Genomic DNA, 16523 nt, shown 5'->3' with positions numbered 1-16523 from the left:
TAAGGGAGAGGTAATATCTTAGTGTGTTAGACAAAAGGTAGAGTTGAAAGAGATGAACTAACTGCACCGGAAGAAAGGTTGTTGTGCGGAAAAGTTTGTGTTATTTTTCCAATCCTAATTCTGGTATTTTACTTCTTCTTGGTGTTTTGAATTAAACCAGGGTCTTACCACTGCTCTACTGTACTTGTTTTTATAAGTGTACATACAAATATGAATGGCACAGACCACTTTAATTGTATTTGTAATTACAATTTGTAATTCGTAAAATACACCAATGTTTCTTGACTGTTACTTGCACTGTACATCCTGGTTGTATGCCTAATCCATACCGTGATGTCAGGTTTAAAGAGACAACCATGTTGATCCAGATGAGAAGTTCATAAGTAACCTGACAGCACAGCATGTCTTGCAGGTTTTGGCAGGTGTGCATTTGACAGCAAGAGGACATCATGTTCATTGTTAACTGCTTTACAGTATTGAGAAAGCCTCCAGATATATAAAAATAGATGCAATAACACTGATTATTGCTATCTACAAGTGGTCTCTTAAACATTCTAGTAAAACAAAACAATTTTTTTTCCATACAGACATCACTAGCTCTCTTACTGTGTCTTCTGAGGAAGGAAGAAGTGAAGGCTACAGCAGCGGCCTTCAGTTGCCTGATAGAGAGAAAACGCTTGAATTTGAGTCTGAAAAACCAGTTTATTCCAGCAAAGCAAAGATGAAAATGGAGGAGGAGGGCAAAGCCCCTGTTTTCCTCAAACAGGTCTCAAATGTTGAAGTCTGGCAGGGAGATGTAGCTAGGCTCTCTGTTACTGTTACTGGCAGCCCTACACCCAAAATCCATTGGTTTTTCAACAGTGTGAAGCTAACCCCATCCATGGACTGTAAGTTAGTGTTTGCTGGCAATGACCACAGCCTCATCCTCCCATATGTAGGTGTGCAGGATGAAGGTGAGTACACATGTGTGGCCAGCAATGTGCATGGTAAGACCACATGCAGTGCCCACCTCCACGTGCGGCAGCGGATATCAGGGGTCCCTTGCTTTGCCAGGGAGCCAGACAGCGTGAGATGTGCGCCAGGCTTCACCGCAGTCTTTGAGTACACCGTAGCTGGGGAGCCATGCCCCAGTGTGCAGTGGTTCAAGGGGAGTGAGCAGCTCTTCTCTGATGCTCATCATTCTGTTACTCACCATCCTGATGGCTCAGGCTCCCTGACAGTGCGGGAGTGCATGGAGGAGGACAGTGGACTCTACACATGCAGGGCAGTGAACACCCTGGGTGAGGCTACATGCTCTGCTGACCTCCTTGTGGTGCCTGAGGAGCATGCTGTGTGCAGGCAGAGCCCAGCCTTGCAGCACTCTGCTGTGGCAGAGGACCAAAGCCCCCTCTCCTACGAGGAGGCTGGTGAGCTTCCTGCCATGGAAGGAGCACTCAGCCTTGAGGCAACGAGAGAGCCCCCAGCCCTCCTTCAGCTCCAGATGAGCCAAGCGGAGCATGTGCTGCCCAGAGAGGACATCTTGCCTGACCTGCCACCGGCCTGCCTGGCTGCACAGGGTGTTGAAGAGGTGCTCACCCAGGTAGCCACAACACAAGAGAGCAGCAGGCTTATGGCAGAGCCAATGCAAACCCTTCCTGCTGGACCCCAGGGTGTGGTGCCTGCTGCAGTGATGGAGACACAACTGCCAGGCTGCCTTGGAACTGTAGCTGCACAGATACTTTTGCCCAAAGAGCAAGTCATCCCCAAGGCGGCAGAGCAAATGGCTGCTCTGAAGACAGAGACTTCCCAAGCCCCTCTACAGGTGTCAAGCACCACTGAGAGCCGTGCCATAGATGGTGACCACATCCAGGTCCTTGAGGGCTTCCAGGTAATGCAAGGTGAGCTGAAGGCTGAACCCAGATTTCCCTCTGAATTGGTCTTCACTGTGGGCCAAGCTGTACCCCTGGAGAACATTTCTTCCTTGGAAGCCGCAGGGGAAGATTTTGCTGCAAGAATCAATGAGGGACAGGCTGTGAGATTTCCCTTGCTGCTAGAAGAAAACCAGCCCCTGGAGGAGGAACATGTCGTCGATCTTGCCAGCCCACTCACGCAGTATCCAAGTGCAGGGAGACAACCCCATGAAACAATGTACACTCACCAGCTCCAGCCAAGCCAAGTCCTCGACAAAGAGAGTCATCTTACTGCTCAGGTTCCCAAGAGCTGCAACTTAGACATAAAGTCTCAAATTAGAAATGCACTAAAAGCTGCAGTAGTAAGTGAGCAAAATCTCTTGTTTTCAGAATGGTTGGCTGATAAAGAAAACGTTGAAGTACAGACAATAAACATCACTAAGGAACATAAACACACCCTATGCACCTATGTTGTGACCACAGGAGGATTCAGTCCCATAGAAATTGCAATCTCCTTGGGAGAAGTCAGCATTGAGACAGCTGACCAGAAAGCGGTCTTGAAGGAGGCTTTTTATTCTCTTATTTGTGAAGAAAAACATCTCTTGACGGATGAAAATTCCAAAGCATTTCCAGTCCATCCCAGTCCACTTCTCTCAGGAAAATGCTGTGGTGAAACCTCTGAGCTGGAGCCTCAGCAGGCTGAGAGGACTATGGAGGCAGAAATACCCCTGGAAAAGTCTTTGTCTGCACAAGTAATCAACACTATGACTGCGCATGGTCAAATCAAGGATGTGGGAGCAGCTGCAGCCATTGCTGATGTAGCCTCTGCAGGTGTTCCCATTGAGACACCCACAGAAATACTGAAAAGGAAGGAGAAAAGGGAACAAATATGTGAAGAAGCGAGCAGGAAGGGTCTGGGAACTAGAGGTGGGAAGCTAGAGGATGAGCTGGGCAAAGAGAGTTATCCCATCATACACAGAAAACTTGTTGACACTGTTGTGGAGGAAGGAGAGAGCATCAGTCTGGTGTCTGTCATAACAAATGTCAGAGAGGTGAACTGGTACTTTAAGGGTAAACTGGTGTTTTCAGGTGACAAATTCAAGTGTTTTCAAGATCAAGACACGTACACACTATTAATAAGCAAAGTGTGTGGGGAGATTCACCAAGGAGAGTACACCTGTGAGGCACTGAATCAAGGTGGAAAAAGAGCAACAGCAGCAAAACTCACAGTTGTTAAAAGAGGTTGGATTATGGGCATTAAATACTGCCTTTCTAATACACTGATCTACTAATGAAACTGCCCTACTATGTGTCTGTATCTTTGGATACAGATACAATATTAATACCACCATGCCACTAATCAGAGGACCCACTTTCTCTCTGGATTTATGGTCTCCTTTTACCACGTTGCAAAGTCTCTCACTTCCCTCACCCTAGTTTTCAGTCAGGAACTTTGTTGTTTCCTGTTCTCATCACACAAGCACAATCAGGACAAGCTGTATCTCGGTCCTGACCATTTCTTCCCATTGTTGTCTGTGAAGTGGGCCTGCTCTTCTCACTTTTCTCACTGCTGCACCCTCTCTCACTCTTTAGAGTCATTGCACAGTTTTAGCACAATTTCTCATTGACACCATAATTTCTCACGGCTCCAGGATAGCGTGGTATATGCTTGTATCGCGTTGTTATTGTGCATTGTTATTGCACATTGTTTTTCCAGCATCACCACTGTGTTTCCGGATGTCATTATGCACCGTACCACTGCCCGTCTGCTGAGCCTGGTACTGCTTTAATTTCTTACAGATATTTTTTTCCTTTTACAGTCAGTTTATGTGGATTGCATGTAAATCACTTTTTTTTTTTTTCTCAGTCACTTCACTGTTACTTTCCAGAATGTCAGCAGATAAGGTTTTGAATTACTCTCTGCTTCTGATTTCAGTTGCACCGATCCTGAGGAGAAGGCTTGAACCTCTGGAGGTAGCTGTAAATCACGTGGCAAAGTTTACCTGCGAAGTAGAGACTGCTCCCAATGTCAGGTTCCAGTGGTACAAAGCCGGCCGGGAGATATATGATGGGGACAAATACTCCATTCGCACCTCCAACCACCTCTCCACGCTGGAGATCCCAAGGCCTCAGGTTGTTGACTGTGGAGAGTATAGCTGTAAGGCTTCCAACCAGCATGGCAGTGTTAGCTCTACAGCCCTTTTAACAGTAACTGGTAAGTACAGACTTCCAATGACTTCTCCTTAAAATATCTTGGTATATTGTAATGTTTTCACTGCTATAGTTACAAATCTTTATAGTAGGGCTCTTGATTGCCATTCTTATACATAATCCATACCTAATTTTGGCAGGCACAAGCATAGAAAAGTAATAATTTTTGAGAATGCTTTTAGGTGCTTTCTGTACATAGAAAAAGGAATCTGTGTGAAAAGTTTCAGAAGGGAAGAAAGTAGGGGGAAAGAAAGAGTGGGAGGAACTACATGATCAACAGAAGGGGATTGGTTTGCGAATACATTCTTGAAGAAGGTTTATTTAACTTCCAGACAACAAGAAAACATAAACTTTTAAATCTGATTTCTTTGGTGTAATAATCACTGCGATTATCCTTGCACCCTGTGTTTATCCTGCAGCTATACTTGTTAGGCGAGTTATGCAGCTATGCATACCTGAGCATCTGTGTGCCATGGCCTGAGGGGAACTCTGTGTGATTGGGGAAATAGATCTTCTATAAAAACAAATGGAGGGTTTAAAGCTGTTTCAATCTGCATACTTTTTGTCTATTGAGCACTATAAAATTATCTTCTTTTTTTTTTTTCTTTAAAAAAAACTCACTATCTTTTGGACTTTTGGTGTATAGTGATTTTTTTACTCTGACTTTTCTCTTTGTGGGAGGAGACTTTATATAGTCTTTGCTATGTGCCAGATGTCAGAGACTAAAGAAAGATGTACAAACTGTGAAATGCATGCAGACTTGTCCAAATTGAGGGAATGGTGTGCAAACGTCAGTCTTGGGGCAGGAAGTTCTGGGTTTTGGTTTATTTTCCTTTAGTTTGTAAATTGCTCCAGAGATTCAAAACGGCTTCAAGCTCTGGAGCAATATACAGATCCAAGAAGTACAAAGCCAAAAGCAAAATTCATAATCTTTAATACCTCTTATCTCTTTCACTGCTGGCTTCTTTTGCTTAAGAGTGTCCAGTGACAAACTGGCCCCTCTTGCTCTCTGTCCCTGGCAAATGTGGAGAAAGAGCATAAACTCTGGGCCTCACCTCCGGATAACATTGAACCCCTTTGTTTTGCAGAAGCATTTCCGCCAACGTTTCTTACCAGACCTGAATCTATCACTACTTTTGTGGGCAAAAGTGCCAAGTTCCTGTGTACTGTTTCGGGCACTCCAGTCATCGACGTCGCCTGGCAGAAAGATGGCACAACCATTTCACCTTCGGACCACCACAAGATCTCCAAAGTGGAAAATAAACACGTGTTAGAAATTTCCCTTCTCACTACCAGTGACAGAGGGGTTTACACTTGCAAAGCTTCCAACAAATTTGGGGCTGACATTTGCCAGGCTGAAATGGTCATTATAGACAAGCCCCACTTCATTAAAGTTTTGCAGTCAGTGCAGTCAGCAGTCAATAAAAAAATACGTCTTGAATGTCAGGTAGATGAAGACAGGAAAGTAACAGTAGGGTGGACAAAGGATGGAAATAAAATCCCCCCGGGCAAAGATTATAAGATTTACTTTGAAGACAAAATAGCCTCACTTGAGATTCCTCTGGCTAAGCTCAAGGATTCAGGCCATTATGTGTGCACTGCCTCAAATGAGGCAGGAAGCAGCTCCTCTTCTGCCAGCGTCACAGTCAGAGGTAAGATAGTCCTACACCCCCTTTACCTTTGCACTTCTTGGGTTCCCATTTCTTCTTTTGCAGGCAAAAGACTTCTTTGGGCTCAAATCACACTGTGAACTCTTCTTGGACCTTCTATCAGATCCATTCACCTCTTGCTTGTTTCCCCCACTGCCTTCCGGTGCATTGTGTGTTGCTTCAATATTTCTTTCCCTAGACAGATCCAAGAATTCCTCCTGCGTGCAGGGGAGAGGTGGATGGAGAGGACAAGAGAAACCATGAGAAGCGCAGCTCAGCAAAGAATATGCTGATCTTTTCTGAAGTCATGTTTTGTTCTTGCGCTAGGAACCAGTCTTTCAAAGCTATGTATTTCAGCCTTCTTTCCTTTTCTCTTTTCCTTTCTCCCTTTTCCCTTTTTTCCCTTTTATTCCTTTTCCTTCCCATTTTTAGAACCACCATCCTTTGTGAAGAAGGTCGATCCGTCTTATTTACTGACCCCAGGTGACTCCGCACGCCTTCAATGCAAAATCAAAGGGTCTCCTGAGATCCAGGTTACTTGGTTCAAGAACAATAAGGAAATTCGTGAAAGCAACACACACAGGTTGTCCTTTGTCAATTCTGTGGCTGTGTTAGATATTTTGGAGATGAAAGTTGATGACAGTGGGAGCTACTCATGTGAAGCTGTAAATGAAGTTGGAAGTGACAGCTGCACCACTGAAGTAGTTGTCAAAGGTCTGTTCTTCTTGCTGCTGCCAGTCCATTCTTCAGAAAAAACTTCCCTTCCTTTTTTTTTTTCTTTTTTCTTTTTTTTTTTTTTCTTGGGTGAATAATTCTTTCTTGCTGCTTTTATAGAACCTCCGTCTTTCATCCGAACACTTGAACCAGCAGAGGTAGTGAAGGGAACAAACACCGTTCTTCAGTGTGAGGTTGCTGGCACTGGACCATTTGAGATTAACTGGTACAAAGACAAAAAACAGATTCGCAGTAGTAAAAAATACAGGTTGACCTCTCAGAAAACTGTTATTTCTCTGGAGGTGTCCTCATTTAACAGTGCGGATGTTGGTGAATACGAGTGCGTGATAGCTAACGAAGTTGGGAAGTGCATATGCAGTGCAACATACATCTTGAAAGGTCAGTGGGAGAGAGAAAACTTCACTTGCTGAAGGGATCAGCAAGAACCTCTCATTTCTTAAAATGTGTTTTCTTTGGATTTGTGGGTGGCTGGGGAGGGTGGAGAGGGAGAGTATCTTCTTATTCTCTTAAAATTCTGTGTACGTCTTAACTGTTATCTGGCGTCAAACCCGTGAAATTGAAAGACGTTAAGCTTAAAGGGCCATGCATTAGCTGCCAGCTGGGGAACGCAGCTCTTCTCCTTGCCTGCTCTTTAGCTGAGTTGTGTCATGTACTGCACATACTGCACATACTGTCTCATAAAACTGTATTTAAGCAGCAGATTTCATGGGATGATGTGGTAGAAGATGAGCATTTCTTCTTGTCTCTTTTCTTTGAATCAGAACCACCATCTTTTGTTAAGAAAATCGAAAATGTAACAGCTTTGGCTGGAGATAGTGTTACATTACAGGCTGTGGTGAAAGGGTCAGAGCCTCTTTCAGTGATGTGGATGAAGGGCAAAGACATTATTCAAGATGATAACAAAGTGAGAGTGATGTTTGAACATGGTCTAGCAACGCTACAAATTACCAGTGTCCAGCTGAGCTCTGGTGGCAAATACACCTGCGTGGCTGAGAATGATGCAGGAAGTCAGTCCTGCTTTGGTGAACTAGCAGTGAAAGGTCAGTGGGGTAGTGCTGTGACTCCCACATTGTCTCTCACCTGAGAGGAAGAGCAATTTCCTTTTGTCCTTAACACCCATTGTTTAATTTTGTTGTAGAACCTGCCAAAATCATTGAAAAATCTGAAATGATCCAGGTAACAGCAGGGGAACCAGCCATTTTGGAGTACACTGTCACAGGCACTCCAGAGCTAAAAACCAAATGGTTCAAAGATGGAAGGCCACTACCTGCCAGCAAAAAATATAGGATCAGCTTTAAAAATAACATTGCCCAGCTCAAGTTTTATGCCACTGAAATGCAGGACAGTGGCGAGTACACCTTTGAGATATCCAATGATGTGGGCATCAGCTCTTGTACTACCAGCTTCACTGTGCTAGGTTGGTGCTGACCCTTTGCAAAGAGCCCTGCTACTCTGCTCTGAGCTCAACAGAGCCAGGAGCAGAACTGTATGCCTGGTTTGCTCATGTGTTGGTTTCTTTCATTTTTTTCACTCTCAACAGATCGCACTCTCCCTCCTTTCTTTACCAAACCACTGAAGAATATTGACAGTATCATTAACACCTCATGCCGTCTAGACTGCAAAATTTCAGGCTCTCTTCCAATGACCGTCTCTTGGTTTAAGCAGGACACTGAGATCACTTCAAGTGCCAAGTACACAGTACACTTTGCAGAAGGCTCTGCATCTTTGGAAATAAAACACCTAGATGCAAGTGATGCTGGAGTCTACATTTGCAGAGCCACAAACTCTGCTGGTAGCAAAGACAGCAGTAGTACTTTGTTTATAAAAGGTTTGGCAATTTGTTTCACATTTCTTGGAGTTTTACTTCTCACTTTACTTCCCCAAAATGCAAGCCATGTGTCTTACTCTTGACAATATTTTTCTTTCAACGCAATCTAGAGCCACCCAGCTTCACTGTAGAACCAGAGTCGCAAGATGTACTGCCTGCATCAACCGTACGATTCAAAGGCACATTCAAAGGCACAACACCACTGACGGTGAAATGGTTTAAAGGTGATACTGAGCTGGTGACAGGAGGAGCCTGCTACATTATGACAGAAGCGTTAGCAAGTTACTTGGAGCTTTACGCGGTCAAACCAACAGACTCAGGAAAATACACCTGCAAAGTCTCCAATGTAGCTGGTTCAGTAACATGCAGTGCAAACTTGTTTGTTAAAGGTTTGCATTCTTACTCTCTTTTACACTTTCAGCTGCTGGATTGACCCAGTGGCACTCTTTCTTGCCTTCTTTGTCCTGAACACTCTTCTTAAATCCACAGAACCTGCTGCCTTCAAGGAGAAGCTAGAGCCAACACATCTGGTAAAGAAAGGTGGATATGCTGAGCTGACCTGTGAAGTCACTGGTACTCCTGAGATTAAAATCACATGGTTCAAGGATGATAGAGAGATAAAAGAGAGTGACAAATATAGGATGTCATTTGCAAAATCCTTGGCAATACTCCGTCTTACAGAAGTTGAGACTGAAGACAGTGGGGAATACATTTGTGAAGCCAAAAATGATGCTGGAAAAGATATTTGCAGTAGCATTGTTACAATCAAAGGTGTGTGTGACATCCAGCCACCCACTTTATCTCTTGAAACTCAGTGCAGTTTTGCAGCCTTCAAAAATATGATTAATACAAACTGCACTCTCTCTTTTGCACTGTAGAGTCACCTTATTTTAGCAAGGAGTTTCAATCCATGGAAGTCTTGAAGGATTCTGATGTGGTTTTGGAGTGCGAGGTGCTTGGCACGCCTCCCTTTGAAGTGTTTTGGGTGAAAGATGATAAACCCGTGCGGAACAGTAAGAAGCACAGAATAAGCATTGAGAAATCTTTGATTAGCCTCCACATTTTCAGGTTTGATGCTTCTGATGTTGGCGAGTATCAGTGTAGAGTAACAAATGATGTTGGGAGCTGCCTCTGCAGTTCAGAGGTCACACTGAAAGGTTAGTGCAAGATGCATAACACCCCTAGCATGCTGTTATCCCAGTGTGGTTTCCATGCCACACTGTCATGCACCAGACCCATACTTACATAGCCACTTTCTTCCTGCCAGAGCCCCCACAGTTCTTGAAGAGGATAGAAAACATTAGTTCCCTTCGAGGGGGCACAGTCGTGTTTCAGGCTGCTATTAAAGGCTCCTTGCCCATCACTGTGTCCTGGCTCAAAGACAATGATGAAGTGATTGAAGACAACAATATCAAAATGACCTTTGTGAATAATGTTGCCACTCTTCTAGTGAGATCTATTGAACTGAAACATGATGGGAAATATTTTTGTCAGGCTAAAAATGAGGCGGGAATTCAGAGGTGTTCTGCTCTGCTGACTGTCAAAGGTTGGTCCTGCCCTGAGGGCTTGTAGTGATCTCAGACGATTTCTTTGTGATTCTTACAGATGCTCTTAACACTCTGTCTCCTTGTTTACAACAGAACCTGCTACAATTGTGGACAAGGCTGTGTCAATAGATGTGACCGAGGGAGACCCAGCAACCTTGCAGTGTAAATTTTCAGGAACCAAAGATATTACAGCCAAATGGTTCAAAGATGGCAAGGAACTGACATTAGGCCCAAAATACAAGATCAGTGTTACAGACACTGTCTCAGTCCTAAAGGTGCTTCATGCAGAAAAGAAAGATAGTGGGGAATACATCTTTGAGGTTCACAATGATGTTGGGAGCAGCAGCTGTTCTGCCAGTATTAACGTCCTAGGTGTGTACGGTCTCTCTATTATCATTTTTTTTATATACAAAGTCTTTTCTCCCGAGCTGACTTTTGCCACAGTCAAGGTTAAATTTAATGCTTTTTCTTTTTACTCTGTCTTGCATAGATCTTATTATACCACCTAAATTCACCAAAAAGCTCAAGAAAATGGACAGCATTAAAGGGTCTTTTGTCCACCTGGAATGCATAGTGTCTGGTTCACATCCTATAAGTATCCAGTGGTACAAGGACGGCCAAGAAATAACAGCAAGTGAAAAGCACAAATATTCTTTCCATGATAATACTGCATTTCTAGAAATCACTAAGCTGGAAGGCACAGACAGTGGCTCTTACACCTGTGAAGCAACAAATAAAGCAGGAAGCAACCAATGCAGCGGGTTCTTAACAGTCAAAGGTTTGAACTCCTTCTTTGTCGTCTGTTAGGTGTCTCATTCAACATTTGGAATTCCTCTGTCTCAGAGTAATCCTCTTTCTTCCTTTTTACTTGTTATAGAACCGCCATATTTTGTGGAAAAACCCCAGTCCCAAGAGGTTGTGCCTAATGCTAGGGTTCAGTTCAAAGCACTGGTGAAAGGCTCTACTCCTCTGCAGATAAAGTGGTTTAAAGACAGCCAGGAGCTCCTCTCTGGAGCCAATCGATCTGTCTGGAAGGACAACACATCCAGTGTACTGGAGCTCTTCTCAGCTAGGACATCTGACTCTGGGAACTACACTTGTCAGATAAGCAATGATGTGGGGACTGCAACTTGCAAAGCATCTCTGTTTGTAAAAGGTGTGCAACCCAATGTTGTTCTCATTTTGTGGTTCTGATTTTTTGGTGCAGTTTGGGGGGGAGGGGTTAGGAAACCCTTGTATTTCTTTAAACCACCTTGAATATTATAAAGCCCCATTTTTTCTGTCCATCTTCTAGAGCCCCCCAGATTTATTCAGATGCCAACTTCTGTAGTAGCTTTGCGTGAAGGACAGTCCACAACTTTTGAGTGCCAGGTAGTAGGCACGCCAGAGATCCACGTCACATGGTACCTGGACGGGAATGAAGTGACTGACCAAGCTAAGTATGGCATCTCCTTCATCGACGGTTTAGCCACTTTGAAAGTCACTCAAGCCAGAGTGTCAGATAGTGGGATTTATGTTTGTGAAGCCCACAATGATGCAGGTAGTGAGAGCTGCAGCGTCGAGCTGAAAGTAAAAGGTTGGTTTTGACCATATTTTTATCATGCTGCATAGCTGGCGTGGTGCAGCAGGGGAGAACTCTCCCCTCCAAACCGTTCTACATTACTATCTACTTTCCCCTCATTCCTCTTTGTAGAGCCTCCAACATTTGTTCGGGAGTTGAGACCCACGGAGGTAGTGAAGGGTTTGGAGGCCACACTTGAGTGTGAGGTGACTGGTACTCCTCCATTTGAGGTGAAGTGGCTGAAGAACAATAAGGAGATGTTCAGCAGCAAGAAATATGCCATCTCCACCAAAGAATCAGTATTTACTCTTAATGTGACTAACTGTGATGTCACGGATGTTGGTGAATATCAGTGTATTATATCAAATGAAGGTGGGAGCTGTTCTTGCAGTACAAGGCTCAGCTTGAAAGGTCAGTCCTCTGGGAAGCATATTCCAAACATTACATCCCCTAGCTAAACTGTAGTGACTAGGATGACTCTATATGATCTCTCTTTCCCCTCTTCCCTTTCCATGACTTCTCTTCCAAACAACAAACAAAACCTCACACCACAGAACCACCATCCTTTGTCAAGAAACTGGAGAACATCACTAGCATTTTGAAAGGAACTGCAGTCTTCCAGTGCGTCGTAGCAGGTGCTCAACCTTTATCTGTGTCATGGATAAAAGACGAGAAAATACTAGAAGATGATGAGCACCACCATATTACCTTTGAGAACAGAGTGGCCACAATGAAACTTATCAATGTTGACCTCAGCCACAGAGGGAGATACACCTGCCAGGCAAAGAACGAGTCCGGTGTGGAGAAGTGCTTTGCTCTGCTCTTTGTACAAGGTGTGTGTGTACAAGGTGTGACCCTTCAAGCTCATCCTTGATGAACACTTGCAAAGTCAGTCCCTTACCTGTGTAACTAACTGCCATTTTTATACTCTTTATACCTCAGAGCCTGCACAAATCATAGAAAAGGCTAAATCTCTTAAAGTCACTGAAAGAGACCCTGTGACTTTGGAGTGTACTGTGGCTGGAACACCAGAGCTCCGAATAAGATGGTACAAAGATGGCAAACAGCTCCTGCCCAGTAGATACTACACAATGAGCTTTGAAAACAACGTGGCCAGTTTCAGGATTGAACCTGTATCAAAGGAGGATAGTGGTACATACAGTTTTAAGGTTGAAAATGACTTCGGAAGTAGCACCTGTGAAGCTGTTCTGACTGTGCTAGGTTTGTATTGTCATTTGGCAAATTTGCCAATCCAGCAGGGAGGAAATGAAAAAATAATAATCTCTGTTTGTGAAAGGCAAGAAGGTAACCAGTGCGGTTTTTGCCATTTTTTTTTGTGTTGGGCAGATCAATCAATTCCTCCTGCATTTATCAAAAAGCTAACCAAAAAGGATACCATTCGCGGATCTTCTATCCAAATGGAATGCAAAGTTTCTGGGTCACTCCCCATTACTGCAAAATGGTTTAAGGATGGAAAAGAGATAACTGACAGTGCAAAATATAGAAGCCTGTGCCATGAGAACACTGTGTCGCTCGAGATTGCTAATCTAGAACTGGCAGACAGTGCAAATTATACATGCAGTGTCTCTAATGTTGCCGGGAATGATTCTTGCAGTGCTGTCCTGACTGTGAAAGGTTTGAAACTCTTTTACTACCTCTTCTTATTTGTGATAAACGCTGGGAAAATACCTTAAATCTTATGCTAACATAACTTTCTTATACCTCTTAATATTAATGCTGAAAACTCAATCTCCAAGTTTACCTCACTAATTTTCTTCATTCTTAGACATTTCTGATGTAACTGAATATTTCTTTTTCTTAAAAACTGCAGAGCCACCAAGCTTCTTAGTAAAACCTGAAAGCCAGCAAGCCATCCCAGATTCCACAGTGGAGTTTAAGGCCACACTAAAAGGAACGCCACCCTTTACAGTAAAGTGGTTCAAAGAAGACTTAGAACTTGTATCTGGTCCAACTTGTTTCATTGGGATTGAAGGGTCAACTGGATTCTTAACCCTCTATTCAGTGGATACTTCTAGGAGTGGGCACTACACTTGCCACGTTTCAAATGACGTTGGCAGTGACTCTTGCACTACAACATTGATGGTAACAGGTGTGCACTCTTTCTTGTTGTATTGCAGTCTTCTTGTCTATTTCTTTTCTTTCCTTTTTCCCAAGCGCACATCTCAGTGATCTTTGATATGCTGTCAAGTGAATTCCCTACCCTGTGTTTGCAACCCACAGTTGTTTGGCTCTTTCTCTCCTCTTTTCTTTCCATTATTAATTCAGACCTTCCTGACCCCACTTTTCTGGTTTTTTAGAACCACCCAAGTTCTCTAAGAAGCTAGAGGTGGCAAGAGTAGTCAAGCAGGGTGACTCGGCCCGGCTTGAGTGCAAAGTAAGTGGATCTCCAGAGATGAAAGTAGTGTGGTTCAGAAATGACCATGAAATTGTTGCCAGTGAAAAATTCCGGATGTCATTCATTGATTCTGTGGCTGTGCTGGAAATGAATCACCTCAGTACTGACGAGAGCGGTGACTACATCTGTGAAGCTCAGAACCCCGCCGGAAAGGCCAGCTGTAGCACCAAAGTCACAGTGAAAGGTTAGCCATCCTCTTGTTCTCGGACTATATCTTATTTCTCTCTGGTGGTTTTATCCCTTGGAAATCCACAGGATCATGAGATTAATTTGTTTTTTTAGGACTACCTTTTTCTTCATGTCATGTTTTTTTCTTGATGCCCCCTCACTCCATCTGCCGGGGCCCGAACAAGAGAGATATTGTTCTTAATGCAGATGAGTGTTCCCCAATTCTATGATTTTCAACATCCAAGACAGATCATAGTAGGAATTGTTATATCAAGGAGCTAAAATGTGAAGAACAGACCTAAACTGATCAGTGTCAGTTTTACACTCTGTATTTAAGACTACTACCTGCTAAATGAGGCTTGTACCCTCTCTGCCAAGGGTCACTCCTGTTTACCCTGTCTATAGAGGAGCTAAGAGTTCTGAATGCTCACATACCTGCAAGATCATTTCATAATGTGCCTAGAAAACTAGGAAAGTCCTTCACCATTCTGTTGTTTATCTCAGTAGCCTCATTGTGTAGAAACTGGTCTCAGTAAACTGGTTTTGGTCAAATAACTCCAGATTCCTTTCTAAAAATGTTCCTTTCTTCCTTTGTCAGAACCTCCTGTCTTTAGCAGGAAGCCCTCTCCAGTTGACATGCTGAGAGGAACTGAGGTTAGCCTGGAATGTGAGATTTCAGGAACACCACCATTTGACGTTACCTGGTACAAAGACAGGAGACAAATCCGCAGTAGTAAGAAGTATAAGGTTACAGCCAAAAACTACCATACAAGCATTCGCATTCTTAATGTTGAAGCTGCAGATGTTGGTGAATATCAGTGCAAAGCACAGAATGATGTAGGAAGTGACACTTGCTTTTGCACTATGAAGCTGAAAGGTAAAGTATGGGTACATATGCCTTCTGAAGTGCTCCCAATGGCACTGCATTGATCTTCTTTACATAAACACTGTGAGTTATCACTATAATTACATATTTCTTCTTCAGAACCACCGAAATTCTTGACTAAAATAAACAGCATGACTGTTGTGGTTGGTGAACCAGTGGAGTTACAAGCAAGAGTGGAGGGTTCCCAGCCGATTTCTGTGCAGTGGCTTAAAGACAAAGAGGAAATTATTAGAGAAAGTGAAAACACGAAGATCACATTTATGGAAAATATTGCAACTTTACAACTTGTGCACACAGATACAAGCAATGCTGGAAAATACATCTGTCAGATCAGAAATGATGCTGGAAGTCGCGAGTGCATGGCTACCTTAACTATTTTAGGTTGGTAAAAGCACAAGTTCATAAAAGATTTTTTTTGAAGTTAGGAACTTGGCTATTCAGTGTCAGCTGTATGCTTTGCTTATGCCACTGAGTTCAAAACAATCAAAACAGAATCCTTGTGTCCCCAGAAAGCAATAGTCAGGTTCCTTATTTCCAGTTGGCCAGACATAGGAGTGAAAGGAACCGCAGCCCTCTACACTGTGATGGGATCCAGTTGACTGGATTTCTAAGTCATGTCTTCTGCTCATGCCTGCTTGGAGAGGAACAGACAGTTACATTTCTCTCCTAGGAATTTAAAAGTGTTTTTACTTCATTTTGGAGAGCATCTGAAATCTCCAGTTTAGGGTAGAATAAAGGGTAGAAAAATCAGAGCTGAAAAAATTCCCCAGTCCAACAAAATGGAGATATCCTTAAAATCAAATGTGTAAGCCCCATCTTATAGTGCTATAATACTTATAGGTAGTACTAATCCAATCCTGTTTTCACCAGACATGTTACCCATCTCTCCTTCCAGAGCCTGCAGTCATTGTAGAGAAAGCAGAGCCAATGAGAGTTACTATAGGAGACATCTGTACTTTGGAGTGCAAAGTGGCAGGCACACCAGAGCTTTCCACTGGGTGGTTCAAGGATGGCAAAGAGCTGACCAGCAGCCAAAAATACAGAATTACTTTCCTCAATAAAGTGTCTACACTTAAAATTATGGATGCAGAAAAGGAAGATGGCGGATTGTACACTTTCGCAGTGCAGAATGATGTGGGGAAAAGCAGTTGCACAGCATCGGTTGATGTTTTAGGTGGGTTTGGTTGCTTGTCTTCTATCTTTTACAAAAACTTTCTTTCGGTCATGTTCTCTTTCCTTTCTACCATTCCTTCCCTCCTTTTTTCTCTAACCATGGATTTATTATGTTTTCTTATGCAGATCGAATCATTCCTCCTTCTTTCACAAGAAAACTAAAGGAAACCCCTTGTGTCCTGGGTTCCTCAGCATTGCTGGAATGCAAAGTGTCGGGTTCACCTCCTATTTCTGTTGCCTGGTTCCAAAATGGAAATAAGTTAATCAGTGGGGAAAAATATCAAATCTCCTTTTCAGATAACCTATGTATTTTAGAAGTTAATTCACTAAGCAACTCAGATACTGGAACTTACACCTGCAAAGCTACCAACATAGCTGGTGCAGATGAATGCAGTGCTGTATTGACCGTACAAGGTCAGTATATGAGGGTCAGGAAGCTCTCTGAGCTATTCTTTTCTCT

At 43.3% G+C, this 16523-nt stretch overlaps 1 protein-coding gene across 1 annotated transcript in view; it reads left to right on the top strand.

The window, feature by feature from the left end:
- TTN (titin) overlaps positions 1–16523 on the top strand; it is a 249978-nt gene that overhangs the window by 51619 nt on the left and 181836 nt on the right. The window contains exons 47-72 of the mRNA XM_074144859.1: positions 588–3131; positions 3826–4104; positions 5189–5752; positions 6182–6463; positions 6584–6862; positions 7246–7524; positions 7623–7901; positions 8025–8312; positions 8423–8701; positions 8802–9083; positions 9191–9469; positions 9580–9858; positions 9953–10231; positions 10350–10637; positions 10737–11015; positions 11154–11435; positions 11553–11831; positions 11975–12253; positions 12363–12641; positions 12768–13055; positions 13252–13530; positions 13739–14020; positions 14603–14881; positions 14990–15271; positions 15786–16064; positions 16190–16477. Of these exons, the coding sequence (XP_074000960.1) occupies positions 588–3131; positions 3826–4104; positions 5189–5752; positions 6182–6463; positions 6584–6862; positions 7246–7524; positions 7623–7901; positions 8025–8312; positions 8423–8701; positions 8802–9083; positions 9191–9469; positions 9580–9858; positions 9953–10231; positions 10350–10637; positions 10737–11015; positions 11154–11435; positions 11553–11831; positions 11975–12253; positions 12363–12641; positions 12768–13055; positions 13252–13530; positions 13739–14020; positions 14603–14881; positions 14990–15271; positions 15786–16064; positions 16190–16477 (9855 nt within the window). The remainder of the gene's footprint in view (positions 1–587; positions 3132–3825; positions 4105–5188; positions 5753–6181; positions 6464–6583; positions 6863–7245; positions 7525–7622; positions 7902–8024; positions 8313–8422; positions 8702–8801; positions 9084–9190; positions 9470–9579; positions 9859–9952; positions 10232–10349; positions 10638–10736; positions 11016–11153; positions 11436–11552; positions 11832–11974; positions 12254–12362; positions 12642–12767; positions 13056–13251; positions 13531–13738; positions 14021–14602; positions 14882–14989; positions 15272–15785; positions 16065–16189; positions 16478–16523) is intronic.

Source organism: Numenius arquata, chromosome 3 (genome assembly GCF_964106895.1).
Source record: "Numenius arquata chromosome 3, bNumArq3.hap1.1, whole genome shotgun sequence".
NCBI lineage: Eukaryota > Metazoa > Chordata > Aves > Charadriiformes > Scolopacidae > Numenius > Numenius arquata.
Note: the sequence above shows the minus strand (reverse complement) of the source record. Positions and strands in the feature narration are given on the sequence as shown.